At 55.6% G+C, this 21,507-nt stretch overlaps 1 protein-coding gene across 3 annotated transcripts; it reads left to right on the top strand.

Moving 5' to 3' along the window:
- Positions 1 to 145: 145 nt before the first annotated feature.
- Positions 146 to 21,432, top strand: DGCR8 (DGCR8 microprocessor complex subunit). Of its 3 annotated transcripts, none has more exons than XM_060121392.1 (14): positions 146 to 281; positions 4,836 to 5,836; positions 6,282 to 6,441; positions 8,259 to 8,401; positions 8,563 to 8,845; positions 10,120 to 10,317; positions 10,475 to 10,576; positions 11,138 to 11,236; positions 12,493 to 12,575; positions 16,913 to 17,013; positions 17,239 to 17,345; positions 18,254 to 18,381; positions 19,322 to 19,435; positions 19,730 to 21,432. In XM_060121392.1, exons 2-14 carry the CDS (start codon positions 5,117 to 5,119, stop codon positions 19,811 to 19,813), a joined length of 2,322 nt encoding a protein of 773 aa, XP_059977375.1. In that variant the 5' UTR covers positions 146 to 281; positions 4,836 to 5,116; the 3' UTR covers positions 19,814 to 21,432. The 3 variants fall into 3 exon arrangements, 2 of the variants coding, with proteins under 2 accessions (XP_059977375.1, XP_059977376.1); XM_060121393.1 differs by lacking the exon at positions 146 to 281 and having other exon boundaries at positions 4,877 to 5,064; positions 5,163 to 5,836; XR_009534799.1 differs by lacking the exon at positions 146 to 281 and having other exon boundaries at positions 4,848 to 5,836; positions 18,670 to 19,435; positions 19,730 to 19,765.
- Positions 21,433 to 21,507: the final 75 nt, after the last annotated feature.

The following is a 21,507-nucleotide window of genomic DNA, read 5'->3' as shown; positions in this document are numbered from 1 at the left end:
ATTGGGCCGTGCGCCGTGGCCGGGAGCGCCGCGCGCCGCCGATTGGCTGCCTCTGCAGCCCGCTCTGCGGTTCCCCCAATGCGGGGCGGCCGCGCGCAGGATTGGCCGCGCGCGCCAAGGTCCGCCCTCCGCTCGCCCCGCGCGGCAGGCGGGTCCCGCCGACTGGAGAGCGCCCGCGCGGCCCTTCTGGAGGGCGGCGGCGGCGGCGGCGGCGGCCGGGCAGTAGGGATCTCCGCTGCAGTTGGGCTGCGGGCAGCTCGCGCCGGCCGCGGGCGCCGGAGGTAGGTGCGGGGCGCGAGGGGCGCCCCGCGGCCGAGCGAGCGGGCGGGCGGGCGGGCGGGCGGCGCTGCGGCCTGCGTGAGGCGCGCCCTTCCCCTCCCTCCCTCCCGGGCCGAGGCCGCGGGCCGGGGTCGAGCGGGCGGGGGGGCGCGGGCGGGCCTGGCTTCTCCGAGTCCCGGCCTTTGTGAAGCATCATGGCCACGGGCCTCGGAGCGCGGGCGGGGGGCCTGCGGGGGCCGGGGTCTGGGCTGGGCCGGGGGCGGTGGCGGGCCCCGGGCCGGGGGGCGCCGCGCCGGTCGCTTTCCGCCTGGGCAGACACCGGGGTGTGAGGAGGCCCCTCGTCCCGCGTGCCCGAAGCCGTAGATGGCTTTCAGGCGGGAAAGGTACCAACAGGGGCGGTGCTCGCCCAGGACCCTGCCGGGTGTTACACAGTTTGGGAAATCTGAGAAGTCGCCCGCCTTCACCAAATGCTCACGGACTGAGTGTCACGTAGGTGATCAGGATGTGGTTTTGTCGTAACAATGACCATGATAGAAATAAGTGGAAGGTGGCAACCTGTTGACAGAGGTACCTGTCAGGTGTCGTCCGATGGACTTGGGTTGCTCAGGGTAGGAACTTGATTTGTCGTTTGCATGCTTGCATGTACCTTGTTACCCGGTGCACGACAGTCCATTCTGGGGCTGGGGACTGTGCCAGGCCAACCGCTAGGCGGGGATCCTGTTTCCTGGCGGCGGTAGAGTGGGCCAAACCCTGCTACAGGCGGTCACCCACCAGAGGGAGTGAATGGCCAGTCGGCAGTGCCGCCTGTAAGTGCGGGATGTGAGGCCGATGGAGGATGACAAAAGGACGGGATGAGGTCATACTGCTGCTGGGTTGGGCGGGAGGCTGCAGCGCCGAGAGGCTTGAGCGAAAGGCAGCAGCCACAGCGCTGGACCATCACAGACGGCACCTCCATGCCAGCCCAGCAAGCGGACTCCAGTGAAGGGCACTGTCCAAGCGTCTCGGTTTTACCCTGTGTCGGGATCCAGGGGAGCCTGCTGCAAGTCTGCTGCTGGCTTATGGTCCACTTGGCAAGCAAGGTTTGCATCCGTGTGTGCAGTCAGCTGAAGCAGTAGTGAGGCCGATGGCCGGAGAGCCACCCTTTGAGCCTTTTGTGGCCAGCCACTGTGCAGGGCACTTCCCAGGGGTTTTATAATCTAACCGTGACCTTGGGGGTACGAAAGTGAGTCTGACTGGTTTGCCCAGTCTCGGCTTCAGGTTGGAGCTGCCCTCTACTCCTTGGTGATCTCGTCCAGTCTCCTGGCTTTAATGCCGTCTCTCCTTGACATCTGCATCTCCATCTCCAGCCCTCGCCTCCCTTCTGAGCTGCAGCCTTATGCCTGTGGCTGCCTCTTCCACATCCCCCTGCGTTACTTTGATGCCAAGTAGCCATGTGTAAACCTAAACTGTGATCTTCACTCACCCCAAACACTCCCCATGCTGCCTTCACCACCTCTGCACGTGACATCTCTGTCCTTGAGTATGGAGTCACTCCTAGGCCTCCATGCAACCCTCAGGACAGTTTCTCACCACCTCCAGCGTGACATGCTGGTCCAAGCTCCCGGTGAGCCTCTTTATTCTTTTCTTTGCTCTCACCCTTACTCCTCCTACTGTCCACCCACCTGGGGTTTTTCTGGACCTACAGTGTTTCTTTTAAACTGCAAGACTGTAATCCCGAGGCAGTACAGACTGGAGCCAGCTTACCTGGGTGGTAAAGCCGCTCCACCACTTTCTAGCTGTGTGACCTCGAGCAAGTTGCTTCATTTCTCTATCCTTAACTTTTTCTCACAGTGCTGTGTGAGAGCTGGTGAGTGACAGTACCTAAAGTGCTTAGAACAGGGCTTGCCTGAGGGTTGGTTGCCACTGCTGACCTTGGATCATGTGACCTCACCGCTTGGACCCTCCTGTCCAGTGGCCCATCTCTCAAGATAAGAGCCAGAGTCCTGCTTTCCCTCGCCCTCATTGATCTGGCCTCCTCTCTCCCCACTGGGCATACTGCTGTCACCTGCCACCCCACGCTCCTACCCGGAGGCCTTTGCTCTTCTCGCTGTTGCCTGAAATGTCCCCTCCTCCCACCCCAGCTACCCACCCGGCCCACTCCTCTACCTTCAGGTGGACGTTGGCTGTGAGGCCTTTGCTGCCCACCCGTTTTGAAGCTGCCTCCCCTTCCCCAACTCCTTGCTTTGTTTTTTCTTGAACGGTTCTCAGTTTTTCTTAGTTGTTACTTGTCAGTCTCTCTGCTAAAACGTGAGCTCTGTGGCCAGGGGTTTTGTCTGTCTCATGCCCTCAGCATCTAAAATGGTATGTGTGTGCCACCTGGAAGGTATTGATAGGTACCGACAGGCAACAGGGATGGTAAGGAGCTTGCTTAGGATGGCCTGCTGTGGAGCCCTCAGCATGAGCTGCTGCCCCTGGGGTTGGGCAGCTTCCCTGAGCTCCAAGGACCACACTTTCCACGGCTTCTTGGAGACTCCACTCTGTGCAGCTCTTCAAGGCTTCCATTCTTCAGTTTTTATCATTCTCATCCTGGCTTCATGCTGCTCTTAGCCTTTGAACGTGGTAGCAGGTGTCCCCGTCCTGTGCCGAGTGTGTCTTCAGTGCCCCCCGTCTCCTCACATCTCTTCATGTTAGCCTTTTTAACCCCAGAATCACGAGTTGGCTCTTGCTAGGGTCTCTGCAGACCTGCCTGGTGCCAAGGGGTTTGGTCCTGGTCACATCTGTGTTCTGTAGCACTGGGTATGCTGACCTTCTGTCCTTCTCTGAAATGATCTTTCTTGGTGCCAGGAGACTGGCCCTACTCCACTCAGTGTTCCTCGTGTGTGTCTGGCTACAGCCTCCTCAGCGATCACTGCGGTTCTGAGTCTGTCATCATTTGTGTGCTATGTTTCCTTGGTCCTTAGCACCTTTGACAGACATACCTGTGTGGGAGGTATTATGTTAAATTCCCACTGAAATCAGAAATGTGAAGACATCTTAGAATCTAGGAAATAGATTGACAGTCAGTGGTTGTTGCCCTGTAGTTCATGGTAGTGCCCCCATCAGAGTAGGTAGTCTTTGGGTAGTTGTTGGATGAATTAATCAAATCTAAACAAGTCTCTGGTTTTTATGTTATGTCCCCTTCAAAGTTCAACCACCACGCTCTGTCCCTTCACTGTAAACTTCTTAAACATGTGGTGTCTGCTGTTTACTGTTCTGTCTGCAACCAGCAAGCTGCCCCGAGTGGGCGTGGGCACGCACATGTGTCTGCACCCGCGTGCATATGGCATGTTTGTGCGTGTGTCTGCACGGTGTGGGGGTGTACATGTGAGCACATGCGTGCGTTTCTGCACGTGCTTCTGCTCTGGTGGGTGCCCTCCCTCCTGCAGGCCCCTGTGTTTGGATGGCCCCCTGCCCTGCCTTCTCAGCCTTGTGTCTTCCCTTCCGTTGTGCTTCTCCAGAGTTGCGTCCTCAGCCCTCTTCTCGGTCTGCATTCCCTCTCTGGGCGGCCTCTCCTGCGGTTTGGGTGACCGCCTGGCTGATGTGTCCTGGCGGCCTCAGCCCCGTTGGCCAGGTCTGCCCAGAGGCTCGGGGCGCCCTCCTCTGCAGGCGCTGCTTGACTGTCCCTCCGGGGAGAGGCCTCGTTGGTCGTCAGGGCCCCCTTGTCCCAGCTCTCCACCTCTGCCCACTCAGCAGTGCGGTCAACTCTGTGTCTCTGCTGTTCTCGAGGGCACGGGCACCATGCCTGGCGCAGCTGTTGGCCTTCCTTCTCAAGTAGGGACTGAATTGTGGCCTGAGGGTCCCTTCACTCCCGGTGGCTTCTTGTTGCCCCCCAGGATGGAGCCAGGCTCCGGGCGGCTCCCAGGACTCCCCGTGCCTTGGCTCCAGCTGTCTCCTGCGGCTCCCCCGACCCACCCTGGCTGGGCTCCCTTCCCTGCGGTCACCACCCCTACCTCTCCCGGGAACAGAACCACGCCACCTCTGGCTCCCCCAGCCCGCTGCATCACTGTCCCCATCCACGTGCCCCAGGGTCCCGGGTGACAGAACCCCTGGCCCTAGTGCCGCAGAGTTGAGCCGAGGGTCTCCCGCTTGCCCTCTGACTGACCCGGCCCTCGCAGGTGAGTGGATCCATGTCGCTCTGGTGCTGGAGGGAAGCCGCACACCTTCTGTGTGTTCTGGAAAGGGCAGCCTTGCATTGCATGCTGGCTTGCCTTGTAAAAACTGAGTTAGGGGGTGCTGCGGTGAAGTTTAGTGGAGGATTTTTTTTTTTAATCCTTTTTGAGCCTAAACATAATATGGTTTTTGTGTTTCTCAAGTTGGAATTACAGTGGACAATTAATAAAGTATTTAATTTGGGACTTAAGGTACAATTTAGGTTCTGAAGAAAAAAGTAAAGTTCGATTGTTTTGAAGCATAGAAGGTTCTCTTTTTGGGCAGCATTCTTTTAAATTTTCACTGCTCTGTCAATAGCACTGGGCTCTTGGTACCAGGACACGGAGGGCTCTGTTGCGTTGTGACGACGCCTTTACGTCTCTTTGCAGGTGGAGGAAGACGGGTGCCCCTCCGGCTTGAGGACAGACTCGCTTAGTCGTCAGTCATTTAAGCTGAGTGCATTGTGATTTCCAATAATTGAGGCAGTGGTTCTAAAAGCTGTCTACATTAATGAAAAGAGCAATGTGGCCAGCTTGACTAAGCCGCCAGCGTGTGCAGCGCGGGCAGGACGGCACCCGGGTCTCGACGGACTTGTGCATGTTAGCTGTATAGATTTATGTAAGGTTTTTTAAAACTCTGGTCTTTTAAAATAGTCTTAACCACTTTTACTATGGAGACATGTGAGAGCCCCTCTCCTCTCCCGCGTGAGCCCGCAGGAGGAGCGGTGATGGAGAACCAAGCTTGCCCCCTCCGAGCGCTGCCCCGTGGACAGTCTCCACCACCTCCCCTGCAAACGTCCAGTGATGCAGAGGTAATGGACGTTGGCTCTGGTGGTGATGGACAGGCCGAACCCCCTGCTGAGGACCCGCTCAACTTCTACGGAGCTTCTCTTCTCTCCAAAGGATCCTTCTCTAAGGCCCGCCTCCTCGTAGACCCGAACTGTAGTGGCCACAGCCCGCGCACCGCCCGGCACGCACCTGCGGTCCGGAAGTTCTCCCCTGACCTTAAGTTGCTTAAGGATGTAAAGATTAGCGTGAGCTTTACCGAGAGCTGCAGGAGTAAGGACAGGAAGGTGCTGTACACGGGAGCGGAGCGCGACGCGCGGGCAGAGTGCGGTCTGGCCCTTAGCCCTGTCAGTGGAGACGTGCATGCTTGTCCCTTTGGCGGGAGTGTTGGTAACGGGGTAGGCGTAGGGGGTGAGAGTGCGGATAAGAAGGATGAGGAGAATGAGCTGGATCAGGAAAAGAGAGTGGAGTACGCAGTGCTGGATGAGTTAGAAGATTTTACTGACAATTTGGAGCTAGATGAAGAAGGAGCAGGCGGGCTCACGGCTAAAGCGATCGTGCAGAGAGACAGAGTGGACGAAGAGGCCTTGAAGTTCTCCTACGAGGTATGTCGGTGTCCCCTCCTTTGGAGCACTCTTAGCAAAACCCAAAGAGAGGTGTTTGGGAATCGCAGCATCTCTGTAAAGCTGATGTTGCAGAGGAAAGAACACCCACAGGAGGTGGAAACGTAAATGTGAAAAGAGAAAGCCATCAGGAGTCCAGGTTTTCAAACTTTGCTAATGAAAAGTTTGGCTGACAGGTCTGCCTCGTACCCTTGTCCCAACTGAGTTGGAAGGAGCTGCTGGCCACGCTCCCTGGTGGCACGCACACCTGCCTGAGCGTGTGCTTCAGCTGGCGGTTTCATTCCATTTGTTTTTCAGATGATCACGCAACATAGAGGCACACCTAGGCCCCCGAGAGCGCCTCCTTTCTGTGTCGTTGTCAGTGACACTGTGACACTTGCCTGGAGGGCACCGGGGGGCTGTGGTGTCTGAACAGCATATTTTGCAGGATGATTTTGACAACGATGTTGATGCTCTGCTGGAAGAGGGCCTCTGTGCTCCCAAAAAGAGGCGGATGGAGGAGAAATATGGAGGAGACAGCGACCACCCATCAGACGGAGAGACAAGTGTGCAGCCAATGATGACCAAGATTAAAACAGTGCTCAAAAGTAAGTCGGGCCAGGAAGTAGCGAGTGTTCACGGGGCTTTGCATGTATGGGCATGAGAGCCCTCGGTGTCAGGCAGCAGGTGTGTGTCTGAGGCCAGGAGGGCCCTGTCTGGTGATAGGAAACAGACAAGATGTGAGGACACACCCAGATGCATGATGGCCCAGCTGCAGGTGGTGCAGGTGCTGTGGAAACCAGAGCAGCTGTGCGGCGTGGTGGGGAGAGGCCTTCTGAGGGGGTTGGGCAGATCCCTGGGGAGGGGGCATCCAGGGTTATGGATGCTGGGCCCAGAGGCGGTTGCTCGGCATGGTGGCTGGTGATGGTTGCAGTCCGGGTTCTAGATTCTGTGCCAAGTGTCGGGGGAGCCACTGGAAGCAAGCAGGACTCGTTCCACAGTCTGGTCTGAAAGCACGGCTCGCGGTGCACGTGTGACTCCTGCACTTTGAGTAGAGGTGGAGGGGTCGGAGACGCAGTGGGGAGCGGTCAGGGGGTGCCCAGAGCTGGCCCGTGCAGCCCCCCTGCTGATGCGGAGAGGTCTGAGGGGTCTCCGTGTCTGTTTCTGTCTTGGCCTGGAGGCACCTCTCAGTGTCTAGGTGGAGGTGTCAGGTGGGTGGTGGAAAGGGGCTGGAGGGACACAGGACTCAGGCACACAGGTTACCTCTTCTGCTGAGCACCAGCGCAGGTGGCCAGCGTGATGGGAGGAAACCGAGGGTGGCCGACGTACAGTCTCCTGGCTGCGGAGCGGACATGTTGGCAGTGCTGGGCCGCGCGTCTGCCAAGTGGGCCGCAACAGGAACAGTAACAGACTATGAGATGCACGCGAGCTCTCCGGGCAGCTGGGCCAACTCTGTGACAGCTCACTATCGCAGACATGCCTTGTCCCATGATGTGCTCAGCTTGAGCTGTGTGAGTGCCTCCTTCTCCTTACTTAGCCCATAGCTGGTTGCAGACAGCTCCCAGCCCAGCCCGCGGTGGGCATGGGGGTGCCTGACGGGGTCTGTGCGTGTCCAACCTCACATTCCCTCCCAGGGCCGTCCTGACACAGGTGTCTGCTGGTGTTGGCCACGTGTGGGTGTCAGACCTGGCACAAGGGTGTCATTCCCTTTTCTGTGAGAATAGCTGGTGCTGTTTTCATCTTGTATGTGTCTTTTTAGATTTCACTTGGTTTTTCACTTCCATTTCTGAATTTTTAACTTGTTCCCAATACCTGTAAGAAAAGTAAGTTTTACTTAAGTCTTTGCCATGTGCTTTTTTCAGCAGCCAGGGCTGTCAGTAGCAGCTCGAACAGCACAGGCTTGTCACCTGGTCACAGGGAGCACTGATCCACAGATGTGCAGTTACTAGCGAAGCCTACCCAGGCCCTGCGGTGCCTCTGGCCACACCTGTGGGAGGCGGGCGGGGAGTCAGTGTCCACGGTGCTTGCCAGCCGTGGAGGCAGAGCTGTGGCGAGGCCCTGTGTCTTGCAGAACCCTGCTCTAGGCTCCGAGGCCTGCCTGTGCCGTTCTAGGCTGGGGAGTATAGCAGTGAGCAGGGTGGACAGCTTCCTGCTGCACGGAGGGACTTGGAGCCTGTGGGTCACACCCAGAGGGACAGGCACAGCAGCAGAGGGAGAGCAGAATTTTGCAGGTGGGGCTGGGTGGGACTTTCTCTAGTGGAGGGCGGGGTGTTCCCCCCTCCTACATTTTAGAGGTTCTCTGTAACGTTGGGTCCACCTTGCTGTTGTTTCTGACACGGGTTGTAACTTTGGAAACGTCCTGACAGTTCTTACTCAGTTACAAGCGTCTTTAAGTGATTGCAGGGTGTTCTTGTCTTCTGTGCAGGTCGTGGCCGTCCACCTACGGAACCACTGCCGGACGGGTGGATCATGACGTTCCATAACTCCGGAGTCCCCGTGTACCTGCACCGAGAGTCTCGGGTGGTCACCTGGTCCAGGCCATACTTCTTGGGAACGGGAAGCATACGGGTAGGGGACACATCAGTCATGAATTTAGTCTTGTAAGTTGCAGGAGGAGCATGCATGTCTGCCGACGTTGCATTGCAGCCAGACAGACAGGTGAAAGGCACCGGACGTTCAGATGTTTGGGGCCATCCTTGTAATCTGTGTTGCAATTTCACTGTCCACAGAAACATGACCCTCCTCTGAGTAGCATCCCCTGTCTGCATTACAAGAAAATGAAAGACAATGAGGAAAGGGAGCAAAACAGCGAGCTCGCCCCCTGTGGGGAGGTGTCTCCCGCCAAGCCCCTGAGCCGATCTGCAGAGCTGGAGCTCCCCCTGGAAGAGCCCGACTCCTTGGGGGCTGACTTGGGGCCCCCAGATGAGAAGGATCCACTGGCGGCCGAGGCCGCCCCCGGGGCCCTGGGGCAAGTGAAGGCCAAGGTGGAAGTGTGCAAAGATGAATCAGTTGGTAAGTTTCCAGAGTGAACTTGGTCCCTGAGGAGGAAGGGACCTGTCCGTGCTTGCCTGTCCACTCCCGCATGGCTGGAGAGGCCGTCTCCCTGAGCTTAGGAGATTCTGCCTGCTGACCTCTTGCTCCCGACCCGCACACTGGTGCTGCCCTGCAGTGGCCTTTTTCTCTGGTCATGTTCGCGATCTTTCCTCAAGTCTTGCTTTTCATGAAAATGGAACATGCTCGCATGGAGTCCTGGTGTACCAGTGCGCAGAGTGGGCGTCTCCACCACGTGGTGTGGATGCCACCCCCTTCTCAGACCCTCAGTTGCTCTCAGGTGTGGGGCGTTCCTCCCTGTCCCTCCTGCATCTCTTCCATGGTGGCAGGCTGTCTTAGCCCCCATGCGTTTTCGGGGTCTCACACTCTGCTACTGCCTGGCCTGTCTGGGAACTCCTGCATGTGAGGGGCTGGGGCTGCTGCTGAGGAGGGGGACAGTGGTGTCTGGCTCCCCGTCCCAGCTAGCTCTGTCAGCGGGTGGGCTGTTCTCGGGACACAGCTGGAAGGGAGCCCTCCCTGTAAGACTCTAACTTGGCGGTCTGCCTCTTCACACCGTCCTTCCGCACATGCAGGACACACCTGAGTGTGCTCCTGTTTTTCTGAAAACAACTGCCTCCCACGTCTGACCTCATGGCCCTTGTTTCCAGACTCGCTTCTCTGCACTCATGTGTAAAGAACTATGTGGTTTTGGTTTGTCACTAAGTGTGCAAGCACGTTGTTCTGTAGCTCACGTGGAATCTCAGGCATCTGCCTGGTGGGAGGAGGGGTGCAGGCAGGGCGCCAGCAAGACTGATGGGAAGCCCTGGGGTCCTGGGGGAGAGGTGGAACAAGTGCCATGGCCCTGAGCTGCCTACTTGCTGCAGGGCGTGGGGGCGGCCATGGTGGGCACGTGGTGCCTCGGCTGGTGCTGGCCGTCCAGCACCTGTTTCCATATGGGGAGAAAGGTCCCAAAGGCTGGTTGCGGTTGGCTTTTTTTTTTTAGATTCGTTTTTGTTTTTTTATTTTTGTATTCTTATTCTTGTTCTAAATAAACTAAAGGACATGCCAGAAATTTGTCCCTAGGGGACCTGGCAGGGTAATTTGAGCTGGCAGAATGAAGGGACGTGATTCTTTACTTCCCTCGCCCTTGGAGAGGAAAGGGGAAGGGGGTATCGTGTGGCTGGGACCTGTCCTGCTCACCGGGTGGAGGGCGTGACCTCCACCCGTGACTTGGGTCTCTGGTGAATCCCGTATAGACCTCGAGGAGTTTCGGAACTACCTGGAGAAGCGCTTTGACTTCGAGCAAGTTACCGTGAAGAAGTTCAGGACATGGGCTGAGCGTCGGCAGTTCAACCGAGAAATGAAGCGAAAACAGGCTGAGTCAGAGAGGCCCATCCTGCCGGCCAATCAGAAGCTCATCACTCTGTCTGTGCAGGACGCGCCCACGAAGAAAGGTGAACGGGACTCACAGGTCTGATGTTCCTGGGATGTGTGCTCCAAGGGTGCTGCATCGGCCTGTGTCTGCCCTGCGGCGCAGAGGTCCTCTCCCCGCGGGCTAGGGTGTGGTCACTGCAGTCCCCGCTGTTGCTGAGACGGCCCCTCTTGTCACAGAGTTTGTCATCAACCCCAATGGGAAGTCGGAGGTCTGCATCCTGCACGAGTACATGCAGCGTGTCCTCAAGGTCCGCCCTGTGTACAACTTCTTTGAATGTGGTGAGTGTGACCTTCCCCATCTCACTCCTAAAGCATCAAGCACGTCACTGGGGTCACTGCTGGGGAGGTGGGAGCTGACTGTCATTCCCCTCTGCTGGGTAGGAACGATAGGGGAGGTTGAGGGGGATCAGATGGTCACCTCCCCGCACCCCCTTCCCACTGCACCTCCGAGGGTGGAGGGGCTGCAGCCCTGCAATGGCCACAAGCTGTCCTTTGGCCGCCCGCATCATTCCTTAGTGAAAACCAGAAGCTCAGCGTCCACTATTGTCTTCCTGCTTCTCTGGCTCACAATGTCTGCATGCCACCCCTTGCACTCCTCCGTCCATCTTTCTCAGACGTTGGTCCCTGTCCCCCTCGACTTCCTGGCCATGCTGTCTGCCTGCTGACTGTCCCTCAGCCCCACCCCAGTGCCTCAGGGACCCCCCCCCGCAGGCCTCTGCCTTCCAGCAGCAGCCCTACCCCCACCTCGTCTTGTCTGTCAGCGCGAGCACATTGTGTGTGTGCACGTATGCTTTTAATGTCTTGGCAAGTGTGTTTTAAAATGGTAATTTTAATTTTAAGAGAACCCAAGTGAGCCTTTTGGTGCCTCGGTGACCATCGATGGTGTGACCTATGGATCTGGAACGGCAAGCAGCAAAAAACTCGCGAAGAATAAAGCTGGTAATGTGCCTACTTGGTGTCAGAGACCCGTGTTGGCCCACCAATGGCTAGGGAAGGCTGTGGATGGGGCAAGTCTGTTTTATTTATGTAATCATTTACTTGGATCTTTTTAAATTATGTACTCACTGGAAAAGATTCAAATAGAAAAAGTAAAATGTGAGAAATGAAAGTAGAGGCCCTTTTCCATTCAGATGGCTGGGCCAGCGCCTCCCGCCCTGTCCCCAGCGCTCACAGATGCTGGTTGTTCTGTGCTGCCTGAGCCCAGGGCACCGTCTGTTTAAACCCAGCAAGGCAGGGGTGTGCTGAGAAGGAGAACAGGTGGCATCTTCCTCAGGTGGTTTTGATGTCCATGAGGACCATTTTTCCAAGTCCTTCCAGCTCCAGACTTGGGACTGCCACTCCTGGAACACAGCCAAGCAGGCCCTTGGGAAAGCTGGTGGTTTTTGGTGGAAGTCTGATGCTCCTCCTGCCCGTGTCCTGCTGCTGGCTATATTCCTGGCACTCCTTGTTGTTGGCGTGCTTTTCCAGAAGCCGCTTAGCCCCAGCACCAGGGTTATTTGGCCTCTTCTGGGGAGTGGACCACATCGCAGGCACGTGATGGATGCATCCCGGGCCCTGGCACCCCCATTGCCGCGTTGTCTTCAGAGCAGCTCTGCCTCTTACAGAGTGCGGAGCGTTTATCGCAGTCTCACCGAGTCTCGGGTTGGTGGAGTGTCTGTGCTCCGGGGCTCAGAGTGCCCCTGGGCCTTGCTCTCTTCTGGTGGTGAATGCCGAGGGTGATGGGACCCCACCTTACTGTCTGGCTGACCCTGTGTGAAGCTGTGCTGGGTTCACAAGCTCTGCCCGGTCCCCAGGAGGTCTCCTGTCAATTTTAGAGAGATTCTCTCCAAAGGCTCTTCCTGCTTCACAAGTGGGGTGTTCCTGGGGTCTCGGAGCAGAAGCCTGTGAGGGTCCCATGGTGGGTGGGGCCATCCTCATGGCGCTGGCACCTCGCCTCCCACCCCCACCCCATGCTCCTCCCCACGTGCTCTTCGTTTTGCACCCCTGTTCATGGGGTGCGTGCACTCGGCTTCTTGCCACCCCTGCGCTCGGGCCTGCAGGCGCCTCCCCAGAGTGTCCTTTTGGCCCAGCTGCTGCTCCCCACCACACCCTTTGCCTGTGCCTCACGTGCAGGCCCTTGGGGCTCTGTCCCCGGGGCCCAGGCTCCCTCGGCCGTGGGGACCCCACCCTCACCCTCAGTGTTCCTCTTTCCACAGCCCGGGCCACGCTGGAAATCCTCATCCCAGACTTTGTTAAACAGACCTCTGAGGAGAAGCCCAAAGACAGCGAGGAGCTGGAGGTGAGGGTTGTGAGCCCACCCTGGTGTCAGACAGTGCTTGGGTTTAATCGCTCAGGTGCCAGGTGCTCCGTCTCTTGTATTTCATCAAAGAGGAGACCTGCTTGTCTTTGCAAGCAGAGGAAATGTTCTTGTCAGAGAATTCTGTCCTTGTGTCTTGCCGAGGGTCGTGAGAAGCTGCGGGTAAATGTTTCGGAAGGAAGCCATGCTCCGCTGACAGCAGATCCAAAGTGGAGTGAGCCTTTGAGGCAGAGGCTGCAAAACCTAGATTGTTCTTTATGTTAAGAACCATTTAAAACTATTTGTAAAGTTTTTTGGGTAAATATGGTCCTATGGTTATTTGTAGCAAGCGCTTCTCACTCTGAAGAATGCATTCTTTTTTATAACACCATAAATTTTTCCCTTTGAAACTACACAGTACAGTGGATTTTTGTACATTCAGAATATTTTCATCACTTCAAAAAAAAACTTTGTCCCCATTAGCAGCCACCCCCATTCTCCCCGTTCCCAGCCCCTCAACCCCCAGCAGCCACTCATTTACTTTCTGTCCCTGGATTTGCCAATTCTGATGTCTTCTGTCAGTGGAATCATACGATGTATGTTCCTTTGCGACTGGCCTCTTCCACTTCACGTGCTGTGTGAGCTGTGAGTATTATCAGATTGAGGACGTTTCTTCCACTCCTGGTTTGTTGACAGTTTTTGTTAAGAATGGGTGTTGGATTTTGTTTTTTCTGTTTCTGTTGAGATGATCTCGTGGTTTTTGTCTTTGACTTTACTGATGTGGGGGGGTGTTTCATTGACTTTTGAATGGTAAACACACCTTGCATTCCTGGGATAAATCCCACTCAGTCGTGGTGTATAATCATTTTTATGCGTTGATAGGTTTGGCTCACTGGTATTTGTTAAAGATTTTTGCAGCTGTACTTATAAGGGGTACTGTTCTGTATTTTCTTTTCTTGTGATGTCTTTGGTGTTGGTATCAGGGTAATACTTGCCTCATAGAATGAGTTGGAAAGTGTTGCTTCCTCTTTCATTGCAAAGGATTTGCAAAGGATTTGTATTAATTTTTTTTTTCTTTACGGTACGCGGGCCTCTCACTGTTGTGGCCTCTCCCATTGCGGAGCACAGGCTCCAGACGCACAGGCCCAGCGGCCACGGCTCATGGGCCCAGCCGCCCCGTGGCATGCGGGACCCTCCCGGACCGGGGCACGAACCCGTGTCCCCTGCATCGGCAGGCGGACTCCCAACCACTGCGCCACCAGGGAAGCCCTTAATTTTTTTTTTTAAAGATAAACCACACGCTTCCTTGGTGGTACAGTGGTTAAGAATCCGCCTGCCAATGCAGGGGACATGGGTTCGAGCCCTGGTCCAGGAAGATCCCACATACTGTGGAGCAACTAAGCCCTGCGCCACAACTACTGAGCCTGTGTGCCACAACTACTGAAGCCTGTGAGCCTAGAGCCCGTGCTCCGCCACAAGAGAAGCCACCTCAGTGAGAAGCCCGCACACTGCAATGAAGAGTAGCCCCCGCTTGCCACAACTAGAGAAAGCCCGCATGCAGCAACAAAGACCCAACACAGCCAAAAATAAAAAGATATACCATGCAAGCACAATATTTATTCCTTCATTTATTTATTTATTTATTTATTGGCTGCACTGGGTCTTCGTTGCAGCACACAGGCTTCTCTAGTTGTGGCGTGCAGGCTCTGAGGTTTCAGCACACAGTCTTAGTTGCTCCGCGGCATGTGGGATCTTAGTTCCCTGACCAGGGATCAAACACACGTCCCCTGCATTGGAAGAAAGATACTTAACCACTGGACCACCTGGGAAGTCCCGGTATTAATTTTTTAAACACTTGGTAGAATTCACCAGTGAAACAGTCCAAGCCTAGACTTTGCTTGGTTTTGAAGTTATTTATTTACTGATTCAATCTTTTTGCTTGTTATACATCTTCAGATTTTCTACTCCTTCTTGAGCCACTTTTGGGATTTTGTGTCTCTCTAGGAGTTTTCCCACTTGATCTAGGTTATCTAATTTATTGGCAAATACACATTCATAGTATTCCGTTATGATCCTTTTGTTTAAACTTTTTTAAAATAAATTTATTTATTTTTTATTTTTGGCTGCATTGTGTCTTCATTGCTGCACGCAGGCTTTCTCTAGTTGCAGCCAGCAGGGGCTGCTCTTCATTGGGGTGCGCAAGTTTCTCATTGTGGTGGCTTCTCTTGTTGCAGAGCATGGGCTCTAGGCACGTGGGCTTCAGTAGTTGTGGCACGCGGGCTCAGTAGTTGTGGCTCATGGGCTCTAGATCACAGGCTCAGTAGTTGTGGCACATGGGCTTAGTTGCTCCGCGGCATGTGGGATCTCCCCGGACCAGGGCTCGAACCCGTGTCTCCTGCATTAGCAGGTGGATTCTTAACCACTGCGCCACCAGGGAAGTCCCTTATTCCTGATTTTTAGCAGTCTGAGTCTTTCCTTTCTCTTGGTCGGTCTGACTGAAGGTTTGTCGATGTTGTTTGTCTTTTCAAATATTCAGCTTCTGGTTTTGTTGATTTTTTTCCTATTGGTTTTTTATTCTCTATTTATTTCTGCTCTTGCCTTTATTATTCTTTTTTTCTGCCAGCCTTGGGTTTAGTTTGTTCTTCTTTTTCTAGTGTCTTAAGATTAAGGTATTGATTTGGGGTCTTCTTTTTAAATATGGAGTTTACAGCTATAAATTTTCTTCTCTGTACTATTTTGCATCCCATAATTTTGCTTTAATATATGTTGTGTTTCTTTTGTCATTTGTCTCAAGGTATTTTCCTGATTTCTCTTGTAATTTTTTTCTTTAAACTAGCGGTTATTTTAGGAGCATTTACTTTTCATATATTTGTGAATCTCCCAAATTTCCTTTGGTTATTGATTTCTAACTTAATTCCATTGTGGTTCAAAAACATAGTTTTTGTGATTTCAGTCAGTCCTTCTAAGTTTATTGAGGCTTGTGTTGTGACCGCCTGAGAGGATGTGCATTGTGTGTTTCTGAGTGGAGTGAACAGGCGTCTGTGGGTTGAGCTGGTGTGGGGTTTGCTGTTCTTGGTGGGTCTTCGTCTGGACTGGTGTTGAGTCCCCAGCTGTTACTGTTGAATTGTTTATTGCTCCCTTCACTTGTCAGGTTTTGTTTCATGTATTTTGGGGCTGTTAGGTGTGTATGTGTTTGTGATATAAAATACACGTTTGGTCTTTGTCCTTGGTTCCTGGTGGGACCTTCTAACGTAGTAAATAAATTAACGTTTGGTTTTTGTCTCCAGTTCCTGAAATAGTTCCAGTTGATAAAAGTGAAGGGAACGTTCTATTCTAACCCCTTCAACTACGCCTGAGTTCATGTTCAGGAGGTGAATTTTGGAAGCCCCAAGGATGGGGGTTGGTTGCCAGGGGAACCATCATGTAGTCGGAGGTTGGACTTCCAGCCTTGTCCTCTGCCTCCCCCAGTGCCCGGGGAGGGGTGGTGCTGGGGGTTGGGTTCATCCCTCGTGGCCAGGGGTCTGAGCAGGCTGGCTCACACAGCGATGCCTCTGCAGACACCCTGACTAAGGGGCTCGGGGTGCCTCTGGCTGGCGGACCCATTGAGGTGCTGGGGGGGCGGGGTTGTGCTTAGAGGGGGATGATTTCCTGCTTGCTGGAACCAGGGCCTCCTCCTGATGCTGGGTGGGGAGGAAGCCCCCTCTCTGCCAGAGCAGCAGGTTCCAAGGCTTTTATATGAAGAGGGCAGGGCTGTGGTTGATGCTGCTACAAGCCGAGGGGCCCTAGAAGCTGGACAGTCTGGGAAGGGACCTCTCTGAGAGACCTCAAAGGAGCATGTGGTTCTCCGTTATGGCCAACCCGGGAGGGGGCCCACACTCCTGAGTGGGAGCCGGGGGCCATGGGGTCAGAGCCGCCTCTGGGCTGGCAATGCCTCTGTCACCAGCTTCCTTTTTCTTCCCTGAACCAGTTGGGCGTCGCCTCTTAAGAACCTTGGTCACGTTTCTGTTCTGCCGTGTCTGGTCACTTTCTCTCTTCTATAACCTCACTTATGATGGTTTTCAAGCTTTTTTCCGAAGGTTGTGTGTCTTTAGACTTCTGACCGGTCGTCTGATCAGCCTCTGATTCAGGATGGGCTCCCCAGGCCAGCGGCAGGCAGCCCGGCCCTTGCCATTCCTCGTTTGTGTCTCGGGCATCTGGGTGGGGAGGTGTGGGATGTGGGATGCAATGTCTCCGAGAGGTAGTGGTGGGGGCAGGAGGCCCCAGGGGAGGCGGCAGCACGGGAGCCGCTTCACGGGGCCACGGGAGTGGCCAGCACTATGACCGGCTGCTTCATTTTGTAGTATTTTAACCACATCAGTATCGAGGACTCGCGAGTCTACGAGCTGACCAGCAAGGCTGGACTGCTATCTCCCTACCAGATCCTCCATGAGTGCCTTAAAAGGTAAGTGGGGGGGGCGCTTCCCTGGCCATCGGGCATGGGGGCCTCTCTTGGGTGCCCAGCACCCTTCCACCCAAGGGGCTGGATGGCGTGTGGTGGGAGAGTCCCTCCTTGGAGCAGCGGTTTGGGGAGAAGGGTTGGTTCTGTCTTGATGGGCCCTTGGAGGGCTTTCTGGAAGCAGCCATTTCCTCCCCGTCAGTTGATGTCACCGTCTGTTTTCTCCTACAGAAACCATGGGATGGGGGACACCTCCATCAAGTTTGAAGTGGTTCCTGGTAAAAACCAGAAGAGTGAATATGTCATGGCGTGTGGCAAGCACACAGTGCGCGGCTGGTGTAAGACACACACCCCTCCCCCAATACACCCACACACAGGCTTTCAGTGATCCCGAGGACCACTGCCCTGGCATCAGCCGAGCCTCAGTTGTATGCTGACTGCCCACGGTTGTGCCCACAGCATCCCATGTCCACATCTGAGTCACAGCTGACCTGAGTGCAGCTGTGGGTGTCCAGTCCCCGGGCTGGTCATTTTGGCTGGGCTGTGTTGCTCCCCAGCGGCTGCCACCACTGCCCCTGTCCAGCCCTCGGTCCCTGTAAAGGGAGCAGGAGCCTCCTAAGACAGCAGCAGAGCCCCCCGCAGGGCCCTCTGCTGTTGCTGGGCACCAACTGTGCTCTTCACCTAATCTGGTGTTTGGTTATAACCTTACTTGCAAAGAAACTTTGTGTAACTACTGTAAACACAGACCAGCACTGGGTAAGTGAGAAGGTCATGACCAAGCAGGCCCTGGGTGTGCCCTGTGCCCTGCAGACACCATTCCTTGCTGAGGCCAGCCCTGAGCAGGTGGGCAGGGCATAGGATAGATCCCCCATCTGAGCCAGAGGCCCTTGCTGCTCTCCAGGCCTGTTCTGCACCCTGGCCCCACCTTCTCTCCATCTAGAAACGTCCCCGGCACAGGATGCCCTCTGGATGCTCCCCCACCCCTGAGTCTGCCCTGCAGGTGCGTCCTCTGTGTCGGCAGTTGTGGGCTGGGGGCCGGGAGGCCTCATAAGCTATGGCCTTGGGTGTGTCCTGGCCTCCCCGAGCTTCTGATGGGCTGTTCTGCAGGATGGGCCGGGCTGAGGTGCTGTGCCCAGTGCAGCGGCTGCGCCTTCTGCCCCCTCTCGTCGGGAGCACCCCTGTCTGGACGAGGTGGCCTTGTGGATGGCTGGTATCTGTGACTCCCTCTCTCTACATTTCCTCTCAGGCAAGAATAAGCGAGTTGGGAAACAGTTAGCTTCTCAGAAGATCCTTCAGCTGCTGCACCCACACGTCAAGAACTGGGGGTCCTTGCTGCGCATGTATGGCCGTGAAAGCAGCAAGATGGTCAAACAGGTAATGGGGTCCCCTTCTGGCACAGGGGGCCGGGGGCAGAGTTGGGCTCTGGCTGCATGGGGAGGGGATGGGGTGCGGGCCAGGGCTAGAGGGAGAGCGAGCAGACCACACACAGACAGCTCTCCCTGGCCACCAACTTTCAACAGCCCATGTGTGTCATCTGTTTTGTTTCTGCTCTTTGGGCCAAGATCTCAAGATTTTAGCCAATACCCTTAGGTTTTTGTGTTTGGGGTGGAGAGAAGTACAGGGAAGCGAGGTTTATGTTGACTTTTTCCCTGACGTTTACAGAAACGGTCTGGGTCACCAGCACCCCTGTGAGTGGTGGGTGTGGAGGGTGGGGACTGTGGATGGTGACCCCCAGGCCGTCTGTGAAGAGCTCCTTGCTCTCGGCCTGACAGGGTAGGTGAGGGGAGGGGACACTGGGCCCCGAGGTGCTTGGCCCTGTGTTGCTGAGCCTCTGCCTTCGGGTCTGTGCTCTACTTCTGTGCATTGTGCTGGGCTGTGAGTGAGGGGAGAAAGCCTGCTTGGGCCCGTGGTGGGAGCCCCCTGGAGCTGGCGGGCAAGGGGTTCATCCAGAGGCAGGGGAGTGTGGCACCCACGGCCAGCAGGCATCTTCAGATATGGCTTCTTCACCCTGGACGGGCCTGCAGGGAGCTCAGCGTCTGGGCCCCACAGGCTCCCAGGGGCCGCAGTGCCGGGGCAAGTTCTGTCCTGCAGTGTGCTGTCCCCCCGGCTGAGGCTGTGTCCTGGTTGCTCCTGCCTGAGGGCTCTGTGCATGTCGAGTGCCTGCTCAGTGGCTATGTCAGAGGCCAAGGGGGCCGGGGGAGCACCCTGCGCAGGAGGCAGTGGCAGAAGTGGGGAACAGCTGGCAGGCAGCCATCCAGGCGGGTCAAGGGAGGGGTGACCCCAGACGGTCCTGCGAGCGGGCTCTGCTCCCCAGGAGACGTCGGACAAGAGTGTGATCGAGCTGCAGCAGTTTGCCCGGAAGAACAAGCCCAACCTGCACATCCTGAGCAAACTGCAGGAGGAGATGCGGAGGCTGGCGGAGGAGAGGGTGAGGCCTGTCCGCATGCTCTCAGGCTGTGGCAGTGCTGGAGAGCTGGTGGCCCTGGCCTCCTGTGCACTCATGTGGGGTCCCTGTAGGGCTTGTCGGGGCAGCTTCAAACCCCTGGTGGCTGTGACCTCCTTGACCCTCCACTCCCGGGCATGCGTCTTGATGCCCACAGAAGTGCCAGCACGTGGTGCTTTGCGATCGCGCACATTCTGCAGCCCCGCCACCGGCCTTTCACCGAGGTTGGGCTGCAGGTTCCCATGTCGCCTACATCTCTGACCTTGGCTGTTCTTCCAGGAGGAGACGCGGAAGAAGCCCAAGATGTCCATCGTGGCATCTGCGCAGCCTGGTGGCGAGCCCCTGTGCACTGTGGACGTGTGATGGCTGGTGGTCCGGGCTCAGGGGCTGCCAGCTCTGCTGCGGGGGAGACCTGCCCTCACTCTGCAGCCCCGGGTCTCCAGTCCACGGTCCCCTGCCACTGCGTGTCTGACAGCCAGGTCCACGCAGCTCTTCCTTGGGGGCCACCCACAGGTCTGGGTGGCCATGTTAAAGCATCGACTCAGCCTGCCACACAGGTGGACACAGAAAGGTGGGAGGTCGCCATGGACCTCTGCTTGTGTGGACATGCTGCAGACTGGTGTTATGAAGGTTTTCATGAATTTTAGTATGTAACAGGCGCTGACAAGAAATGATAGTTGGATGACATGAAATGAGAAAGCCCTGCGCCTGGTGCTCCCACGGGCACCGTAGGGACCTGGCCAGAAGATGCACGCTGGCACCCCATCCCCTTCCCCGCCTCCTGGGTTTTCCTTTTTTCTCCGAAAAAGTTATAGTTAGGAAGGAGTATTTCAGACCTCTTTGGTTTAAAATAAACACAACTTAGTATCAGAACTATTTTTCAGAGGCTGTAGGCAAACCACCAAGGTGATCATTCTTTGCCTTGAAATGCATTGCCCGTGATGTGGATGAAGGCACCTGTCCCTGCCCAGCTTGCTGCCCCTGCCTGGGCTGGGGGGTGCAGTCCATTCTTCTGAGTAAGTCTTAATGCCCCCAAAACATGCCTTCTTAGACACTGAGGCCCCTCACCTTCGCTGGCCTCTGGCAATTTTTTACTAAATTTTTGCACAGTCAAGTCTGTCCACCCATCAATTTTTAAAGCTTTTATGATATTTTAGCGCTTGGAAAGAAACTTTTACAGTGAGAGTAGAAGATAGATTTGGAATCACGTAGCAGATGTGAACAGTTAATGCATTTTAGCTCGTGGATTTGAGAGGAAACGAGGACCCTCAGTGCAGTGTGTTCACATGCTGGTGCTCCTGTCCAGAGCTGGTGCGAGCATGTTGGGGCGGCACTGGGTTTTGAGAGCAGCCGTCTGGTGCAGCCAGGTGACTAGGTGGCCCCTATGGACAGGTGTGGGGTAGATTTGTTCCCACTGAGTCCCAGCAGTCCAAGTTGGTTGTGAGCCGTTGGCTCCCCGCCCCTGGCATCTGTTCAGGGCACCGTGTGCTCATGGCACAGTGCTTGACACCTCCCCTGTGGGTGGTGTTTTTACAGGAGACAGTATTCTCTATGCCCTGCCACCCACCGTGACTGAGGTTGGCGCCTGTGCCGACCTTTGTAAAAGAGAGTCCGCAAATCGAGTTGCTATAATTACACACTTGCTTCTGTCCTGCCCCGTCTGCAGTTGTGAATAACCATTTGACTATAACTGTTTGCCCTTAAAACAGTCAGATGCACCACCTCGAACCAAAGCTTTGTGCACACTGGAGGCAGGTGAGCCTCACTGAGGCCTCCCTGAGTCCTTCCTCTGTCCCATGTATGGGTGCAAGTATCCTGTGAACACAGCCGTACTGAGGGGGCAGAGGGCAGGGGGAGCCTATGCTGAGGCCACTTTTGGGTGGCCACCACCCTTTGTGTAGCTCCCAGGTGGCAGCTGGGCCATGGCTATAGGGGTGAGCCTTGATTGTCTGAAAGCATAAAGCAAAATGTCCAAAAGGAAATGGCTGGTCTGTCTGTCTTCTGGCCATGGGGTGGTCCTTAATTGGCTAAAGCTGCCCTGAAGGCCAGAGCAGCTG

This window comes from Lagenorhynchus albirostris, chromosome 14, assembly GCF_949774975.1.
Source record: "Lagenorhynchus albirostris chromosome 14, mLagAlb1.1, whole genome shotgun sequence".
In the NCBI taxonomy this organism is placed as follows: domain Eukaryota; kingdom Metazoa; phylum Chordata; class Mammalia; order Artiodactyla; family Delphinidae; genus Lagenorhynchus; species Lagenorhynchus albirostris.
Note: the sequence above shows the minus strand (reverse complement) of the source record. Positions and strands in the feature narration are given on the sequence as shown.